Source organism: Macaca mulatta, chromosome 9 (genome assembly GCF_049350105.2).
Source record: "Macaca mulatta isolate MMU2019108-1 chromosome 9, T2T-MMU8v2.0, whole genome shotgun sequence".
Taxonomy (NCBI): domain Eukaryota; kingdom Metazoa; phylum Chordata; class Mammalia; order Primates; family Cercopithecidae; genus Macaca; species Macaca mulatta.
In genome coordinates this window covers 113,426,906-113,447,095 of record NC_133414.1, presented here as the reverse complement: position 1 = coordinate 113,447,095, position 20,190 = coordinate 113,426,906, and the positions used below count along the sequence as shown (strand labels likewise).

Below are 20,190 nucleotides of genomic sequence, written 5' to 3'. Positions count from 1 at the left end.
GCCACCATGCCCAGCTAATTTTTTGTACTTTTTAGTAGAGATTGCGTTTCACCGTGTTAGCCAAGATGGTCTCAATCTCCTGACCTCATGATCTGCCCGCCTTGGCCTCCCAAAGTGCTGGGATTACAGGCGTGAGCCACCACGCCCGGCCCTGCCCATCCCTATTTATATGACTATATCTTAAATGTAAAGTCTCCTTATTATAGTTAGGGACTATTCCAATATCTTCACCCACCAAATACTCATTTTCCCTTACCTACCTACTGCTTTGATAACCCTCTAATTGCCCTGAACATGACTGATGCCAGCTATATTTTACTCTTTTTCTTCATTTGTTCTACCCTACTCTCAGCAACCTTCTTCATTCTGTCTCCAGAATATCCGTGAATATCTTTCCTCCTTTTCCATACCTACTGCCCCAGCTCAAGCCCAGTCTCTTGCCTAGACTATTACATACTTTAAATGGCCTCCCTGCCTCTCTGTTACCCCTCCCTATCTAATCCACTCTAAAGCACTACAGTGCTCTTTCATCTTTGTTGTTACTGCCCCCAGTGGGAATCAGATTCAAATGTAAATTACAGATCTTTCAGGAAAAAGTATTCACATGTTTATAGCTTGTAAAGGGGCCACAGACCTCAGATTTAAAACCTCTGTACTATTAGCAACAAAGAGGATTAAATTTTTAAAATAACACCTAAAAACATCTAATTCCTAGGAATAATTTAACAAAAGATATATAAAGACCTCTAAACAGAGAAATTCGAGACCTAAATAAATGGAAAGACACATCGTTTTTGTGGACTATGAAACTCAAAAGTGTTAAGATCTCAGCTCCCCCAAAACTTATATATGGATTCAATGCAATTCCAATAAAAATCAAAAAAGTATGTTTTGTGGAAACTGACTAGCTAATTCTTTTTTATTTTTTTTGGAAACGGAGTTTCCAAAAAAAGGCTGCAGTGCAGTGACACAGTCTCCACATACTTCAACCTCCGCCTCCTGGGTTCAAGCAATTCTTCTGCCTCAGCCTCAAGTACCTGGGATTACAGGCATGCCCCACCATTCCAGGCTAATTTTTGTATTTTTAGTAGAGATGGAGTCTCATCGTGTCAGTCAGGCTGGTCTCCAACTCCTGACCTCAGGTGATCCGCCCACCTCAGCCTCCCAAAGTGCTGGGATTACAGGCGTAAGTCACTGAGACCGGCCTAGCTAATTCTAATACACATGAAAATGGAGGCAGGGCACCATGGCTCACGCCTGTCATCCCAACACTTTGGGAGTCCGAGGCAGGTGGATCACATGGTGAGAGAGTTCGAGACCAGCCTGATCAACATGGTGAAACCCCATCTCTACTAAAAATACAAAAATTAGCCAGGCATGGTGGTGTGTGCCTATAATCCCAGCTACTCGAGGCTGAGGCAGGAGAATCGCTAGAACCTGGGAGGCAGATGTTGCAGTGAGCCAAGATTGCGCCACTGCACTCCAGCCTGAGCAACAGAGCGAGACTCCATTTAAAAAAAAAAAAAAAAGAAAGAAAAAGAAAATGCAAAAGGCCAAGATAGCCAATGCAATCTTGGGGGAAGGGGAAGCTGAGGGGCATATACTATCAGATATCAAGAATTGTTATTATATAAAAATACAGAAATTAAGACAGTGTGGTATTGGCACAAGAAGAGACCAATGGAGCTACTGAGAAAATCCCAAAAGGAGGCCCACATATATATACACACACACACACACACACACACACATATATATACACATTAATATGACAAAAATGACCCTGCAATGCAACAGAAAAAGAACCATCTTTTCAATAAATAGTGCTGAATAAGTTGGCTATAGAAAGAAAAGGAAAAAAAGAATTCTGATCCTTTTGTAGTTTGTAAGCATGACGACTGGGTTTTCATCCTCATGTGTGAGGTGTGCCTCCCTCAAACCTTGTTACATAGGCACATTACTTTTCTGGCATAGAGAAAGAAAAAAAAAAAAAGAATGCTGACCTCTACCTCACACCATATGCAAAAATTAATTCCAGATGGATTGCAGAGCTAAATGCAAATTGTAAATAAAATTTCTCACGGACTTGAAGAAGTATCTGTAACACATACGAAAGCAGCATTATTCACAAAGGTCAAAAGGTAGAAGCTTCCCAAGTGTCTGTTGACAATAAATAAAATGTGGTATATACATACAATTACATATTATTCAGTCTTAAAAAGGGAAGAACATGGATGAAACCTGAGTACATTAAGTACAATAAGCTAGTCACAAAAAGACAAACACTGTATGATTCTACCTATATGAGGTATCTAGAGGAATCAAATTCATAGGGAAAAAAAAAAAATAGAAGGCTGGGCGCAGTGGCTCATGCCTGTAATCCCAGCACTTTGGGAGGCCGAGGCGGGTGGATCACCTGAGATCAGGAGTTCAAGACCAGCCTGGCCAACATAGTGAACCTCATCTCTACTAAAAACATAAAAATTAGCTGGTGTGGTGGCACACACCTGTAGTCCCAGTTACTCAGGAGGCTGAGGCAAGAGAATTGCTTGGCGGAGGCTGCAGTGAGCCAAGATCGCGCCATTGCACTCCAGTCTGGGCAACAGAGCAAGACTCCATCTCAGGGGGGGAAAAAAAACACCAAACAAACAAACAAAAGGAATAGTGGTTGCCAGTAGCTGGGATAAGGGAGACATGGATAGTTCGTCTAATGGGTATAGAGTTTCAGTTTTGCAAGACAAAAAAGTTCTAGAGATTATATATGCACAACAGTGTGAATATACTTAACACTACTGAACTATACACTTTAAATAATTAAAATGGTAAAATTTACATGTATTTTACCACAATAAAAAATATTTAAATAAAACTTGTATGTGTATGTATATATGTATATGTGTATGTGTATGTGCGTGTCTGTGTGTGTGTCTGTGTGTGCAGATAAATAAAGTCAACATCTTGGCCCATTGAAGTGGCGCACACCTATAACCTCAGCATCCCAGCACTTTGGGAGGCTGAGGCAGATAGACCACTTGAGCCCAGGAGCTCGAGACCAGCCTGGACAACATGGAGAAACCTCATCTCCACTAAAAATGCAAAAAAATTAGCCAACATTTGGTGGCACACGCCTGTAGTCCCAGCTACTGGGGAGGCTGAGGTGGGAGGATCCCTTGAGCCCAGGAGGTCAAGGCTGCAGTGATCCTAGATGGGAGAAAGGAAGGGAGGGAGGGAGGGAAGAAGGAAGGAAGGAAGGAGGGAGGGAGGGAGGGAGGGAGGGAGGGAGGGAGGGAAGGAGGGAGGGAAGGAAGGAAGGAAGGAAGGAAGGAAGGAAGGAAGGAAGGAAGGAAGGAAGGATCTGTATGATCTTGGGATAAACAAAGAGAAAAAGTGCTAACCATAAATTTAAAAATTGAAACTCTTGGCCGGGCGCGGTGGCTCAAGCCTGTAATCCCAGCACTTTGGGAGGCCGAGACAGGTGGATCACGAGGTCAGGAGATCAAGACCATCCTGGCTAACACGGTGAAACCCCGTCTCTACTAAAAAATACAAAAAAACTAGCCAGGCGAGGTGGCGGGCGCCTGTAGTCCCAGCTACTCGGGAGGCTGAGGCAGGAGAATGGCGTAAACCCGGGAGGCGGAGCTGGCAGTGAGCTGAGATCCGGCCACTGCACTCCAGCCTGGGCGACAGAGCGAGACTCCGTCTCAAAAAAAAAAAAAAAAATTGAAACTCTTGACTACATTTTGACTACAATAAACCTCTACTCATTTTGTCAGGGCCAGGCAAAATAGACATTTGCAGGATCAGCAGAGGTCTTAGTACAGGATGACAGAGTACCACCAGGATAAGGAACGGGCAGGCACGATGGCTCACAGCTATAATCCTAGCACTTTGGGAGGCCGAGGCAAGTGGATCACTTGAGTCCAGGAGTTTGAGAAAAGCCAGGGCAACATGGCAAAACCCCGTCTCTACAAAAAATTAGCCAGGTGTGGTGGCAAGCACCTGTAGTCCCAGATGCTCAGGAGACTGAGGCAGGAGGATCACCTGAGCCCAGGAGGTTGAGTGAGGCTGCTGTGAGCTGTGATTGTGCCACTGCACTGCAGCCTGGGCAAAAGAGTGAGACCCTGTCTCAAAACAAACAAAAAAACAGGATAAGGGATATGTCCATACAGAAATATGGCAGGTAACATGGCAGCCCTGCACAGAATGTTGAAGTCCAAATGTGATGTGGAAAGCAATCTAGCACAGGTATCGGAGAAGGGTGTTCATGCAAGGGTGTAGGCCAGCAATCTGACATGGGGTTTTGAAGCCTAAATAAGTCAAGGATGGCATCTATATAGTGGATGTGGGGAACGGCAGCAACATGAGAGTGGTCACATAGAAAGGGGCTGATTGACTAAGAAAATATGTTGAGGATAATGAAAGCCAAGTTACTCACTGTCAGAAAACGGAGTCACAATTATGAAATTATTGAACGAATCCTGTGGTATTAGACTGGAACTGGGGATATCAGTGTGAACTCACGCTTTTAAATAATACGTAAGATAAAATAACAACGTAAATGTGCAATATGCACCTGTGTGTGTGGTGTGTCCAGTATGATGGCTTGGGAGCAGTGACACCCCAATAGCAATAAGCACACTTAACCAGATCTGAACTTCTACATGTCACTCTCTACTAAAAGAAACTACTAAAAGAGCTTCTCGGAGAAATCACTAATTCCAGGGCTAGGGCAAAAAAAGTACAAGAAGAGCCTGGAGTATCTTTCAGTAAATAAGAAAATGCTCAACGACATCAAAAAGCAGAGGACGCAGTTTGAATGCCTTTCCCACTGGCCAAATAGGGAACAATTCAAGCATCAAAATAAATAATGAAGCTGAGAACACAAAAAATAATGAGGCTCATGCCTCTCAGCGCTTTGGGAGACCAAGTCGGGAGGATGTTTGAGCCCAGGAGTTGGAGGCTGCAGTGAGCTGTGATAACACCAGTGTACTCCAGAGCCTGGACAAGAGGGCAAGATCCCATCTCTTTAAAAATAATAATAATAGGCCGGGTGCGGTGGCTCAAGCCTGTAATCCCAGCACTTTGGGAGGCCGAGACGGGCGGATCACGAGGTCAGGAGATCGAGACCATCCTGGCTAACCCGGTGAAACCCCGTCTCTAGTAAAAAATACAAAAAAATAGCCGGGCGAGGTGGCGGGTGCCTGTAGTCCCAGCTACTCGGGAGGCTGAGGCAGGAGAATGGCGTAAACCCGGGAGGCGGAGCTTGCAGTGAGCCGAGATCCGGCCACTGCACTCCAGTCTCGGCGACAGAGCAAGACTCCGTCTCAAAAAAAAAATAATAATTATAATAATAATAATAATAGTAATAACAATAATAATCCAATAGGGGAAAAAAGGCCAAGACTTGAACACTTCAACAAAAGAGTATGTCTAAACAGTAAATAAGCCTAAAAAGGTGCTTGTTTACAATAGTCATTAAGGAAACACAAATTAAAACAGTGAGAGAGTACCATCATCCAGTAGAATGGCTACAACGAAAATGACAATTTTTTTTTTTTTGAGATGGAGTCTCGCTCCGTCGCCCAGCTGGAGTCCAGTAGTACCATCTCAGCTCACTGCAACCTCAGCCTCCCAGGTTCAAGCGATTCTCATGCTTTAGCCTCCTGAGTAGCTGGGATTACAGGTGCTCGCAACCACACCCAGCTAATTTTTGTACTTTTATAGAAGCGAGGTTTCACCACGCTAGCCAGACTAGACTCAAACTCCTGACCTCAAGTGATCTGCCTGCCTCAGCTTCCCAAAGTGCTGGGATTAGAGGCATGAGCCACCATATCCGGCCTCAAAAAAGATGATATTAAGTGAACACTGCAAGAATGCTCAGCAACTGCGACTCCCATACACTGCTAAAGAAAGTATAAAATAAAAAACATTAGCTGAGTGTGGTGGCACATGCCTGTAGTCCTAGTTACTCAGGAGGCTAAAATGAGAAGACAGCTTGAGCCCAGGAGTTCGAGGTTGCAGTGAGCCATGATCATGCCACTGCACTCCAGCCTGGGCAACAGAGTGAGACCCTGTCTCTAAAAAAAAAAAAAAAAAAAAAAAAAAAGAAGAAAAACAGTTGCATAGGTTTTACTAAAGTGTCTTAGTCCATTCATGGTGCTATAATGGAATACCTGAGGGTGGGTAATTAATAATTTTAAAAAAAAGGTTTATTTGGCTCACAGTTCTGCAGGCTGTACAAGAAGCATGGTGCTAGCATCTGCTCCTGGTGAGAGTCTCAAGCAGCTTCCACTCATGGTGGAGAGCGAAGAGGAGCTGCATGTGCAGAAATCACATGCCAAGAGAGAAACCAAAAGAGAGAGGAGGGAGGTGCTAGACTCTTAAGCAACCAGCTCCGGCAGGAACTAATGGAGCGAGAACTCACTCATTTCCAAAAGGACGGCATGAAGCCCTTCATGAGGAATGCACCTGCATAATCCAAACACCTCCCACCAGGCCCCACCTCCAACACCAGAGATCAAATTTCAACATGAGACTTGGTGGGGCCAAACAAGCTATATTCAAACCATAGCATAAAGCTAAACATTTTCATACCCCATGACCCAGCAATTCCATTCTCATGTACATACTCAACAGAAATATGTACATATGTTTAAGGAAAGACATGTAGAAGATTATTTACAATAGCACAATTTAAAGTAGCCAAAAACTGGAAATAACCCAAATGTCCATCAAAAATAGAATGACTAATCTGAACGATTAATCACAGTGGAATACATTAATAAGCATAAACACACCATACCTCCCACAAAAACCTGAGTGAATCATCTTACAAACAATATGGGACAAAAGATACCAGACACCAAAGAATACACCCTGGAATGATTCCATTTAGATGAACTTACATACCAATAACAGTAAAACTAACCTATAGATACTATAAGGGAGTGATTTCCCTTGGGAGTAGGGAGTTAGTATCCAAAGCAGGCATGAAGGCAACTTGTGGAGTGCTGGCAAAGTTCTACTCCTGATCTAGATAATGGTTACGTAGATGTGTTCACTAGGTAAAAACTCACTGAGTTATACATAATAATTTGTACATATTAAAAATATGTATTTGTATATATATTTTACTTTAGTAAAAAAGCTCACATTAACACATACATAAAGAACACTAGAACATTCTTCTTAAATATAGATCTAGGCCAGGCGCAGTGGCTCACGCCTGTAATCCCAGCACTTTGGGAGGCTGAGGGGGGTGGATCACGAGGTCAAGAGATAAGAGACCATCCTGGCCAACATGGTGAAACCCTGTCTCTACTAAAAATACAAAAATTAGCTGGGCGTGGTGGTGCGCGCATGTAGTCCCAGATACTCGGGAGGCTGAGGCAGGAGAATCACTTGAACCTGGGAGGCAGAGGATGCAGTTAGCCAAGATCGTGGCACTGCACTCTAGCCTGGGCAACAGAGTGAGACTCCATCTCAAAACAAAACAAAACAAACAAACAAACAAAAATATATATATATATGTATATATAAAACTAGATTAAGTCCAAACTCCCTGAGCCTCCAATTTATATTTTCCTTCTTATCTGCTACGCTCAAATAATACCTATTTACCCACCTATAACTCACTACACCTGCCCAACTTCTGATCTCCTGGCCTTTACCCAAGTTACTTCCTATTCTTGGAGCTGCCCACCTCAGACACAAGTCTGTCAAAATCTATCTATTCTTCAAGGTCCAATACAAAACTTTCTTCTATAAAGCTTCTAAATATCTCTCCAGTTAAAACTAATTTCTCCTTCCTTTAACTCAATTTACTTTTTCTGTTTCCTCTCTTAAATTCTATAGCACTTTGTGCCACTATTGTAGCACTTAACAAAGTGTGCCTTAAGAGATATTTATAAATGCCTATCTCATGAGATTGTGAAGCTCTAGAGAAATTTTACTCAACTTTGTATCTTCACCCCCCTATTCCCCCATAATGTCTTCCCCTATATGTAACAATGCTTTGCAATCAGTTCAGGCTCACATTTTTTATCAAATTACATTACAGGTACACTATCATGACCTCTCTTTGTCAACCCACTGATTTTTTTCCTATACTTTATTGCCAAGTACTACTTAACAGAAAATGTGGTACTCCAGCACAACTTAGGATTATACAATCCTAAATTTCCTATGAAAACCTTGGATACATAAAGGGGTTTTATGGTGTAAATTGACAATTAACCCCTTACTTATACATGGCAATTTAGAATTTAACATGAACTGAAAGGAAAAACAGAGACCCTTTTTAAGTAGGTAAAATCAACAATAGCCCATTTTCTGCTTAAGAAAACAGGAGCTCAGAGTGAGGAGTCTGTTCAAGCAGCCACTGTCAGCCCACTGGCCAGTACACTTGCTACAATGTAGTTCGTGATCATTTTGTATTATAAATGCATATACTCAATATACTAAATTTTACTTCTTAAGATTATGATATATATTCACTGTAGAAAATCTATAAAACATTAAAGAATTTAAAAAAAAAAAAAAGAAGGCTGGGCATGGTGGCTCACGCCTGTAATCCCAGCACTTTGGGAGGCCAAGACAGGTGGATCACTTGAGGTCAGGAGTATGAGAACAGCCTGGCCAACATGGTGAAACCCCGGCTCTAATAAAAATACAAAAATTAGCCAGGTGTGGTGACGCACACCTGTAGTCCCAACTACTTGGGAAGCTAAGGCAGGAGAATCGCTTGAACCTGGAAGGCAGAGGTTGCAGTGAGCTGAGATTGTACCACTGCATCCAGCCTGGGCAACAAGAGCAAAACTCCGTCTCAAAAAAAAAAAAAATACAAAAAAATTTTTTAAGAAAAAAAAGAAGAAGAATTAAAAAAAAGAACTATCACCCAGCCTGGGTGACAGACTGAGTGAGACTGTCTCAAAAAATTTTTAAAAAAGGGCCAGATGCGGTGGCCCGCGCCAGTAATCCCAGCACTTTGGGAGGCCGAGGCGGGTGGATCACCTGAGATCAGGAGTTTGAGACTAGCCTGACCAACATGGAAAAACACCGTCTCTACTGAAACTACAAAATGAGCTGGGTGTGGTGGTGCATGCCTGTAATCCCAGCTACTCAGGAGGCTAAGGCAGGAGAATCACTTGAACCCAGGAGAAGGAGGTTGCGGTGAGCCAAGATCACGCCATTGTACTCCAGCCTGGGCACCAAGAGCGAAACTCTGTCTCAAGAAAAATAAAAATAAAAATAAATTTTAAAGTAAAAAAGCATTAAAGGAAAGAAATATCACCTAAGTAATGCTTTTCTGTGTATTTACTGGTATATTTTCAGAATACCATTAAATATTTTGAAATATTACCCATAAAACAGCAACTCACAAATAACCTCATTAACAGTTTGGTGTATATACATGGATTTATGAATCTGTGCTACAAAAATATTTACCCACATGCTATAATTCCTGGATATCTGTCTCTATGACTTTTCAGCGAAAGCATGAAAGTTTTCCAGACATCTAAATATATTAGCACCAGATCTTTGCAACCTTAAGTTTAGCTGCAGTGAAGAGATGGAAAAGCTCTTAAAACTGCTAACAAGAGAGTTGTTGGGTTATTATGTATGACCTTGATACAAACTCTGTTACAGTTCAAATTCTATTACAAACGCCATTCCAGTGACATCAAGCTTATCAGTCCCAAAGATAGAAGAATAGCACCGTGGTACTGCTGAACTTCTCAGGGCATCACTGTGGAATAGTCAAGATTCTGATTATTTCTTTATGTTTTTTTTCTACATAACATGAAGAGAAGAAATCTGCTGTATTACATTGTGATTCTAGGAGCATCCAGTCAACAGGTATTCAGCAACCAATATGAAAAAGTGCTATCAGGACAGTGCCAACAATGGAGAGCAGAAAGAAGAAAGCACAATAGTTGTCACAATAAGCATCGTACCATTCGTCTCTAAATCAACTGTACTAGATCAATGCAGTAGATTACTGTCACTGTAGTATTGTGCAAGTTACTCCCTGCCCTACTTGACTTTGGGCTTTTGACTTTAAGTAAGCCAAGTTTAAGATCATCTACTATCCAACAAACTCACAATTTCAAGAGAATAAATACCTATTGTTGTAAGATGCTGGTATTTTGTGATTCTAAATGCCAATAGCTAACTGATACGATACTATGACAACAGTAAAGTCTTACTGCACTTCTTTGGTAATTTAAATAATCAGGAAACCTATATGTAAATCCAGACAGTAAATCTTCAACTCTGGCCACACCACTTGACTGCCTACCTCAGAGAGACATCTGTCAAAATCTATCTATTCATCAAGATCTAATATGAAGCTTTCTTCTACAAAGCTGCTAAAGAGCTCTTCAGTTAAAACAAACTTCCCGGCCGGGCGCAGTGGCTCACACCTGTAATCCCACTACTTGGGGAGGCCGAGGCAGGCGTATCCTGAGATTAAATCCAGGCAGTCTGACTTGAGAGCCTTACTTAGGTACGGTATACTTCCTCTTTGAAGAGCAGGAAAACTGTGGGATATTCGAGTTCGAGACCAGCCAGGAGGTCAGGAGTTCGAGACCAGCCTGGCCAATACAGTGAAACCCCGTCTCTACTAAAAAATACAAAACTTAGCCGGGCATGGCGGCACACGCCTGTAGTCTCAGCTACTCAGGAGGCTGAGGCAGGAGAATTGCTTGAACCCGAAAGGTGGAGGTTGCAGTGAGTCGAGATTGCGCCACTGCACTCCAGTCTGGGTGACAGAGTGAGACTCCATCTCAAAACAAAACAAAACAAAAAAACGAACTTTCCCTCCCTTAAATTCTATAGCACTTTGTGCTTCTATTTTAGCATCTACCAAAGTGTGCCTTAACAAATATTAAGGAAACATGCCACCATATCCCACAGTTTTCCTGCTCTTCAAAGAAGAAGTATACCGTACCTAAGTAAGGCTCTCAAGTCAGACTGCCTGGATTTAATCTCAGGATACCTGCTAGCATGACTTTGAGCAAGTTACTTAACCTCTCTGGAATAATTTTCCTTAATGAAAAATGGGGATAATAACAATACCGAATCCACCTCACAGGATTATTGGGAGGACTAAATGAAATAATATATAGAGAGCTTAGAACAGTATATTTAAAACAGCAAATAGTAAATGCTAAATAAATATAGTCAAACTTCCGTAGCTGCAGGAAACTGGTTCCAGGATCCTCCCCACAGGATACCAAAATTCACAGATACTCACAAATCTCTTATAGTGCGTTAAATGGCACATAACCTACACACATCCTCCCATATATTTTAAATCATCTCTAGGTTACATATAATACTTAATATAATGTAAATGTTATATAAGTAGTTGTTATACCGTACTGTTTTTAATTCCCACTTTTATTGTTTATTGTTATTTTTTATTGTGGTCTCTTTCTCTGAATATTTTCAATCAATGGTTAGTGGATATAGAACCCACGAATATGAGGGGCCAACTGTAATAGCTGTTAGCTATTCGTGGCTGACTGTATTAACAAAACACAAAAAATTTCTTCTGGCCGGCCACAGTGGCTCACACCTATAATCCCAGCACTTTGGGAGGCAGAGGCAGGAGGATGACCTAAGGTCGGGAGTTCGAGATCAGCCTGACCAACATGGTGAAACCCCATCCCTACTAAAAACACAAAAATTAGCTGGGTGCGGTGGCGTGTGCCTGTAATCCCAGCTACTCAGAGGCTGTGGCAGGAAAATCACTTAAACCAGGGAGTCGGAGGTTACAGTGAGCCGAGATTGTACCACTGCACTCCAGCCTGGCGACAGAGCGAGACTCCATCTCAGGGGGAAAAAAAAAATCCAACTCAAAAGGTTCATCTTAGGCAGGCAGAAATTCTCTCTCCCTTAGCTCTGGGGCTTTTGCTCCCTTGCTTCCCAATCCCCACCTTGGCCACATATAAAGGTAATCCAGGAACTAGCAGGTAGTGTCTCAGAGAACAATCATATTCTTAGTTCAACAGTAATCTCAGTTATCTTTTTCACTTGGTTATCTCTAAGCCTTCTGTACAATGTTACAACTGATCTTATAGCTCTATCTCAATCAGGCTATGGGAAACAAAAAGGAATAAGCCTCAGACTATTCTAATTATTCAGAAATTCTCCCCAAGTACAGCGTAAATATTGTGGAACACTAGTTGAAACTGTTAAGATCCAGTGGACCCTTCCCATAGAGATTTCTCCCCCGCTCCACTGCCTATTTTAGAATGCTGAGATTGATTTATTAAGGAAAGAGAAAGTTTATTTTTATTGACTAGGTTGTTAAACTTTGGTAAATATTTTCTATTTCATCCTCAATGGATTCTCACTATACACATTTAGAAAGGACTTCTGTGCTATATTAAAATATTGCTGGTCAGGCGTGGTGGCTCACGCCTGTAATCCCAGCACTTACGGAGGCCGAGGCAGGTGGATCACAAGGTCAGGAGATTGAGACCATCCTGGCTAACACCGTGAAACCCCGTCTCTACTAAAAATACAAAAAATCAGCCGGGCGTGGTGGCACATGCCTGCAATCCCAGCTATTCAGGAGGCTGAGGCAGGAGAACTGTTTGAACCCAGGAGGCGGAGGTTGTAGTGAACCAAGATCACGCCACTGCACTACAGCTTGGGCAACAGAGCGAGACTCCGTCTCAAAAAAAAAAATGCTAGAGCTGGGTATGGTGGCTCAAGCTTGTAATCCCAGCAATTTGGAAGGCTGATGCAGGAGAATCACTTGAGGCCAGGAGTTCCAGACCAGCCTGGGCAACACAGCAAGACCTTATCTCTACAAAAAAATAAAAAATTAGCCACGTGTGGTGGCACAAACCTGTAGTCCCAGCTACTCAGGAAGTTGAGGTAGGAGCATTGCTTCAGCCCAGGAGTTTGAGGCTGCAGTGAGCTCAACCTATTGATGGCAGAGCTGCGCCCTAATAAAATAAAATACACGCTAGAAAGTAGGCGAGATTTAAAAAATATTTTAGGCTGCAAGTGGTGGCACGCACCTGTAGTCCCAGGTACCAGAGAGGACGAGGCAGAAAGATCACTTAACTCCAGCCTGTATTCAAGGCCAGCCTGAGCAACAGAGCAAGCAAGATCCCATCTCTAGAGGCCAGACACGGTAGCTAATGCCTATAATCTCAGCACTTTGGGAGGCCAAGGCAGGTGGATCACCTGAGGTCAGGCGTTCAAGAATAGCCTGGCCAACATGGTGAAACCCCGTCTACAAAAATACAAAAATTAGCCAGGCATGATGGCAGGTGTCTGTAATCCCAGCTACTCCGGAGGCTGAGACAGGAGAATCGCCTGAACCCAGGAAGCGGAGGTTGCAGTGAGTTGACATTGTGCCATTGCACTCTAGCCTGGGCGACAAGGCAAGACTCCATCTCAAAAAAAAAAAAAAAAAAAAAAATCCCATCTCTAGGCTGGGCATAGTTACACGCCTGTAATCCCAGCACTTTGGGAGGCTGAGGTGGGCAGATCACCTGAGGTAAGGAGTTCAAGACCAGCCTGGGCAACACGGTGAAAGCCCGTCTCTACTAAAAACACAAAACTTAGCTGCGCGTGATGGCGTATGCCTGTAGTCCCAGCTACCTGGGAGGCTGAGGCACAAGAATCGCTTGAAAACAGTAGGTAAAGGCTGCAGTAAGCTGAAATTGCACCACTGTACTCCAGCCTGGGTGACAGAGTGAGACCCTGTCTCAATTAAAAGTTTTTTAAAAAAATAAGAGATCTCTTTTCAAAGTTTATTTTCTAATTTAGCAATAAATAATTTCTAAAACTACTCAAAGTAGGAGTTTTACTCCACAGTTAATAATTCACTTTTGATAATTTATGAAAATCTACTATAAACATAAATTTAGAAAATTAGCAAAAAGAGGCCGGACATGGCAGCTCACGCCTGTAATCTCAGCACTTTCGGAAGCCGAGGCGGGCAGATCACCTGAGGTCTTCGAGATCGGGCAGATCGGAAGTTCGAGACCAGCCTGACCAACATGGAAAAACCCTGTCTCTACCAAAAATACAAAATTAGCTGGGGCGTGGTGGTGCATGCCTGTAATCCCAGCTACAGGGGAGGCTGAGGAAGGAGAATCACTTGAACCTCGGAGGCAGAGGTTACAGTGAGCTGAGATGGCACCATTGCACTCCAGCCTGGACAACAAGAGCGAAACTCCATCTAAAAACAAAAACAACAACAATAAAATTAGCCAGGTGAGGTGGCGCACGCCTGTAATTCCAGCTACTTGGGAGGCTGAGGTAGGCAAATCACTTGAACCCGGGAGGCAGAGGTTGCATTGAGCCGAAATTGTGCCACCGCACTCCAGTCTGGGCAACAGAGTGAAACTCAGGGTATCTCAGACAAAACAAAAAAAGAAAATTAGCAAAAAGAATTACCACTAATTTCATACCCTAACACCTATAAGAGTATCCATAAAAGAAACTGTTTGAAAGCTAATTTAAACTGGGAATAAAGTATACACACAAACTCTGACAACTTAAACTAAGAACTGGTTTCAGATGTTCATCCCACCACCTGGTAATCAATTTCACTGATGTAAAGAAAATTCCACTATAGTGAAACATCTGACAATTTATTTTAAAATGTAATCTGTGTTTAGATACCTATGTTTTTCGAAGTAATTAAGCAAGCTTACTGAATCACATTAATTCACCCAGTATTATGTCTACAATGACATCATTAAGGGAAGTCATGCAGGAGATCATGTCAGTGCCTTCCAAAGTTAACCTCAAAAAAAGAGATGCCTGCTAAACATTCCCAGCATTATGACCCACAAACTTGGCTGATACTATTTTTATTTTTAGCCTGAACATCCAACTAGCATAGCACCCATGGTAGCAAGTCTCAAAAGGTGGCCCCCAGCAATTCCCCCTTCCCTGTTTATGCATGCCACCCTTCCTATCAATAGGTAGAGATTATTTCTCCTTCCTCTGTAGTCGGCCTTGACTGGCTTTGATCCACAGTGACATTCTTGGACTTCCAAATCTAGGATTTAGAAGATTGGCAGTCTCTACTTCCTGTCTCCTGGAATGTCCTTTCTTAGAACCTTGCCACCACACTTTAAGGAAATCCAAGCAGCCACGTAGAGAAAGGCCCATATAGAGGAGAACTGAAGGTCTTTAGCCCTAGCTGAACTCTCAACCAGTGGCTAGCCATGTGAATGCGGCCACTCTGAACATTTCAACCACGCCCACACCTCAGCCTATACCAAGTGAAGCAGAAAAACCATCAGACTTGAGGGGAAAAATAAATTGGTTTTTTTAACCTAAGTTTTGAGGTGGTTTATTAAACAGCAAACATTTACCCTTTATACTGTTTCACTTATCTATCACCTCTACAAATAAAACTTATATACATTCTAAAATTATTTCATCCATTTCAAGCTACTCTACTTGATTCTGGGATTGGCTGGACAAGAATATATTTATCCTGTTTTTAAAAATAAACATGGCTCAGCAAGGTGGCTCACGCCTGTAATCCCAAACTGGGAGGCCAAGGCAGGAGGATCCCTTGAGCCCAGGAGTTCAAAACCACCCCTGTCAACAAAGGGAAACCCTCATTCTCTACAAAAAGAAAAAAGAAAAAAAAAAAAAACAGTAAAGTGGCGTGTGCCTGTAGCCACTTGAGAGGCGAAGGCAGGAGGATCACGTGAGCCTGGGAGTTTGAGGCTGCAGCAAGCTGTGACTGCACTCTAGGCTGGGCAACATAGCAAAACCCTGTCTCAAAGGTGAAAACAAAAATAAAGTTCAAATTCCTCCTCAGCATGTCTTTTCACCCCCTATCTTAAATGCGCGTGCAGGTGTGTGTGTGTTTTGGGGCCTATATTCCCTTAATCATTTTCATTTCTCTTCTTAGGTTCTCTTCAAGTTTCCGTTTATACTTTTATTAACCAAAAAAGTATTAAGAAAGGTCCTTGAGGACCTGCTAAAGCTGAATGAGAGACATTAGCACATAAGTTAATGTAAACGGTTGCTTTCAACACCATTTACTTGTTTTTAAAAGTTAAACATTCTGCTTAAACTATTTAAGATGAGCTTTAAGTCTCGATCATGGGTGAATTATGGTCATCTCTGAATCAGCAGTCTTATTAATCGGATTTTATTGTAAAATTATTTATCAAGGCACATTAGTATAGCAATGAGCAAATCTGTGAGAGTATCCATTTCATTTTGTCATTTTAAACTAATTTTACATTTGTTTAAATCATGACATCTGTATCTGTATAAAAGTTGTCATTAGTGATTCATAATTGAGGGAAAGGTTAAGACCAGAACAAAGCCAAATAGTAACAAAAATGTCGGTTTGATTAAAAGGATAGTTCTTCCACGTGTACTGTGCACTAATTATTTGATGCTGGCTCAAATATCTTCTTTTTTTTTTTTGAGACAGAGTCTCACTCTGTTGCCCAAGCTGGAGTGCAATGGCACGATCTCAGCTCACTGCAACCTCTGCCTCCTGGGTTCAAGTGATTCTCCTGCCTCAGCCTCCCAAGTAGCTGGGACTACAGGTGCGCACTACCACGCCTAATTTTTGTATTTTTAGTAGAGATGGGGTTTCACCATCTTGCCCAGGATGGTCTCGATCTCCTGACCTCGTGTTCCACCCACCTCAGCCTCCCAAAGTGCAGGAATTACAAGCATGAGCCACCGTGCCCCGCCAATATATTTCTTTCTTAAAATTGACTCTGAATACATCAACACGTTATAGCAGGGTAAATGGCATCAAAAGGAAGTTGTGACTTACTCAGATTCATAAGACTTACTGCAGTGAAAGAGAATACCCAATTTCAAACTCTCCATTCTGTTTCTTTTATTAAGGTGTCATTCTAGTGACCCTATTCTAGTTGACCTTTTCTCAAACAGCAGCCAAAACAGCAGGCAAGGTCAATAATGAAAGTAACTAAAATTAAAAGAAAAAACTGGCTCCTCCCTATGGAAACTAATTCAAGATTTAGTAATGTGTGGTGCCCTAAAAGCTGCAACTACTACATGGTCATCTCCAAGTCCACTTTAACTCAACCAGGAGGCCATTATCAAAACATAACTCACTGGTACAAAGCACAGATTAAGTAGCTGAAAATGTTACTAGGCTGAAGTCTAACCGAGAGTAAAAAGGATGACCTCATGTCTCTTTATGATCTGTAAATCACATTATTCCATAAATCTGACACAAGCGTCAGGATCAGCATTGAGTCAACCCTCTGCTGGGCGCTGCGGCTCACATCTGAAATCCCAGCACTTTGGGAGGCCAAGGTGGGTGGATCACGAGGTCAGGAAATGAGACCATCCTGGCCAACATGGTGAAACCCCATCTCTACTAAAAATTAGACGGGCGTGGTGGCCTGCACCTGTAGTTCTAGCTACTCGGGAGGCTGAGGCAGGAGACTCGCTTGAACCCAGGAGGCGGAGGCTGCACCACTGCACTCCAGCCTGGGCAAGAGACTCCGTCTCAAAAGAAAAAAAAAAAAAAAAGGATTCAACCCTCTAGGAAAACAAAAATAAGCAGTAACAGTTTTCTGACTTAAGTCTAATAACTTTCACTTACTTCTAAAGTCCAGTAAAATTTCAAGGTCTCTTCTTCATATTTAGAATTTTAATGTTGGGCAGAAATCCAAGAACCTTCTTCAGGCTCAGTGAAATTTTTTTAACGATACCCTTGAACTTTAGGTGTTTTTGAAAACACTAATGCAAAATAAAGTTTTAGTGAATTTGATTAGTTTCCAAAAAACTATTCTTATAAATGGGGCAGTTTAAAGCCTAAAATTCAATTTCGTTAGTATCCACGTTTATCTGGATTTGTTATGGTATTTTAGGCAAAGATACAAAATAACTATTTTTTTAAGCAAAGGAGTAAGATTTGGAGTGACAAGTCACAATAACTTCTGAAAAGGCAAGACTTGACTGCAAATAATATCAATGTCCCTAAGGCCACCTGTTAAGCTTAAAGTCTATGCATTCCATCATTCTTTAGTCGTAACCACAAAGTCTGGTTTCACACCTAGGAAATACAAAAAGCATCAGATTAAAAGCATCAAATATCAGACTAGACAAGTTTGCCAAAGATAAGCATAGCAAAAAGAAAAGCGTGATACAAAGTTAAAGAAATATGTTCCAAGGGATTTAAACACACCCACAAAATCCAATCTTTGCTCACACTGTGCTTCAACCTAAAAGTGACAGGTAACCACAAATACTGACTTATTCCTGACTTACTTCCCTCTACCTACCTCCAACCTTTTTATCTCCTAAATTTCTCAACTGATCTCATCACTTCTTACGGGTCTTTGCAACTCTCATCTCCGCGGCCTTTCCTTTCCCAGAAAATGATACAAAGTACCTGGCCTCCACATTTTACGGTCCCACAATTTACCTTTAAATTTTGTTTTGCTGGCCGGGCGCGGTGGCTCAAGCCTGTAATCCCAGCAGTTTGGGAGGCCGAGGCGGGTGGATCACGAGGTCAGGAGATCGAGACTATCCTGGCTAACATGGTGAAACCCCGTCTCTACTAAAAATACAAAAAACTAGCCGGGCGTGGTGGCGGGCGCCTGTAGTCTCAGCTACTTGGGAGGCTGAGGCGGGAGAATGGCGTGAACCCGGGAGGCGGAGCTTGCAGTGAGCCGAGATCACGCCACTGCACTCCAGCCTGGGAGACACAGCGAGACTCCGTCTCAAAAAAAAAAAAAAAAAAAAAAAAAAAAATTTGTTTTGCTTACCCTATTAGATACTCATTTTGACCCAATCTCCTGTACCCATGTTTCCCTGACCAATCTGCCTCTTACTTTTCATCACCTTGTCCTTACTATAGTATTTAGCTTCTCCTTTCAAAGTAGCGTTCTGTACCTCTCTCCCTGACATTTGTAATTCTAGTTTACAGTCAACACCCTTTCCCCCTCCCAGGGACTGTCATTATAGCCCTAGGTACTCATTCCCAGTCTTTATCTTCCTTGAGGCCTCTTCCCTTCCAGAGTTTGTCAACAGTAGTTTGGCCAAGCTGGGATTCCACCCTCAAGGCAAAGGCTATCCTCCCTCCCTCATTCTACAAAACTATAAGCCTCTCACCAGCCCTAGTGTTCCCTCCTCCACCCTTAAATCCATCTGCATCCAGCCCTACCCGTTCCCCTCTACCTACCATATCTGTCTTCACTTTATCCCGCGCTCCCCTTCCCCAGTCCTGAATGCACCTCCTCTCCCGGGCCTTACCGGTAACCCTGACACTGGGAAGGCCCCGCCAGCGGCCTCACGGCGTTTCTCCACAGAGCTTCCTCCGCTCTTCAGTAACAGTCCCCACGCCCCTTTCCCTCCAGGGCCCCGCGCGCCGCTTGGAGCCCCCTCCTCGATTAAGCTCCCGCTGTCACTTGGCCTCTCATCCACAAGATGGCGGAGCTGCTGCCCCCACCCTGGGTCCGCTCCGCAACCCCTAGCCTCCTTTCTGGAGCTCCCATCCCATGCCTCCAGCTGCCCCGCCGCCAGCCTCGGCCCAGGGTCCCGCTGCCTGGTCCCGCAGTGGGCGGGCGGCACAGGCCCGAGCTCAACGACGCCGCCAACGCCAGCGCCTCCGCCGTTCCCCGGCCTCCACCGTCTCCTCACCATAAACTTGAGTGCTTTCTCTTGCAGCACCGCCTCGGCCGGGTCCATAATCGCGAAGGCCACTGGGTCCGCTCTCCGCCGGGGCCGCCCCTTTGGTGCCAGGCCGCAGCCAACGCAGCGCCCGGATCCCGCCTCCTCTTCCTTCCCCCCGCCCTCTCTTACCTCTCAGGCACAGGCTTAGGGGCCAAGGAGAATCGGCTTTCTCAGTACGCAGGCGAAAGCCCACTGGCTCACGGGATTTGTAGTTCTGGAGCTTCCCGCAGAAAAAAACTGACGCTACGCGGTGAACCGCAACTCCCACAGTTCACTGCGGCAGCGTTGCGGTTGCCCACAAGCCAGATTTAGATAACTTGTCATTAAGCATAGGAAATTGGCTGATGGGAATTGTAGTTTACAGCCTCTAAGGATTAAAAAACGGGAGGGGCACGGGTGTCTCCGTGGTTACCGAGCGACGCCAGTAGCGGCTTGCCTGACGTTTGATATCAAGATGGCGACCAATGCCTTACCTGTAGCCCAAATACTAAGAAAAACTATGGCAAGAATCAGGGGTCC

General features: G+C 43.3%; 1 protein-coding gene, 1 long non-coding RNA gene and 1 other non-coding gene across 14 annotated transcripts in view; 1 reads left to right on the top strand and 2 right to left on the bottom strand.

Moving 5' to 3' along the window:
* The window catches only part of BTRC (beta-transducin repeat containing E3 ubiquitin protein ligase), a 204,920-nt gene extending 185,147 nt beyond the window's left edge, over positions 1-19,773 (bottom strand). For 10 of the 12 annotated variants that reach the window (XR_013398293.1, XR_013398295.1, XR_013398294.1 and 7 more), the window contains exon 1: positions 19,639-19,773. Coding sequence is in view for 6 of the 12 variants with exons in the window: in XM_015148041.3 (XP_015003527.1) it covers positions 19,639-19,686 (48 nt within the window). In the remaining 6 variants the exon portion in view is untranslated. Of the gene's footprint in view, positions 1-19,251 lie in introns of all 12 variants that reach the window. The other 2 variants (XM_015148038.3, XM_077947319.1) reach the window with 1 other exon arrangement.
* On the top strand, positions 1,871-1,971 carry LOC114670241 (small nucleolar RNA U13). Its single transcript, XR_003719722.1, has one exon. It is a non-coding gene; the product is annotated as a small nucleolar RNA U13 (small nucleolar RNA).
* On the bottom strand, positions 9,775-12,591 carry LOC144331280 (uncharacterized). The gene is made up of 2 exons (XR_013398318.1): positions 11,000-12,591; positions 9,775-10,464 (listed from the first exon to the last, which is right to left on the bottom strand). It is a non-coding gene; the product is annotated as an uncharacterized LOC144331280 (long non-coding RNA).
* Positions 19,774-20,190: the final 417 nt, after the last annotated feature.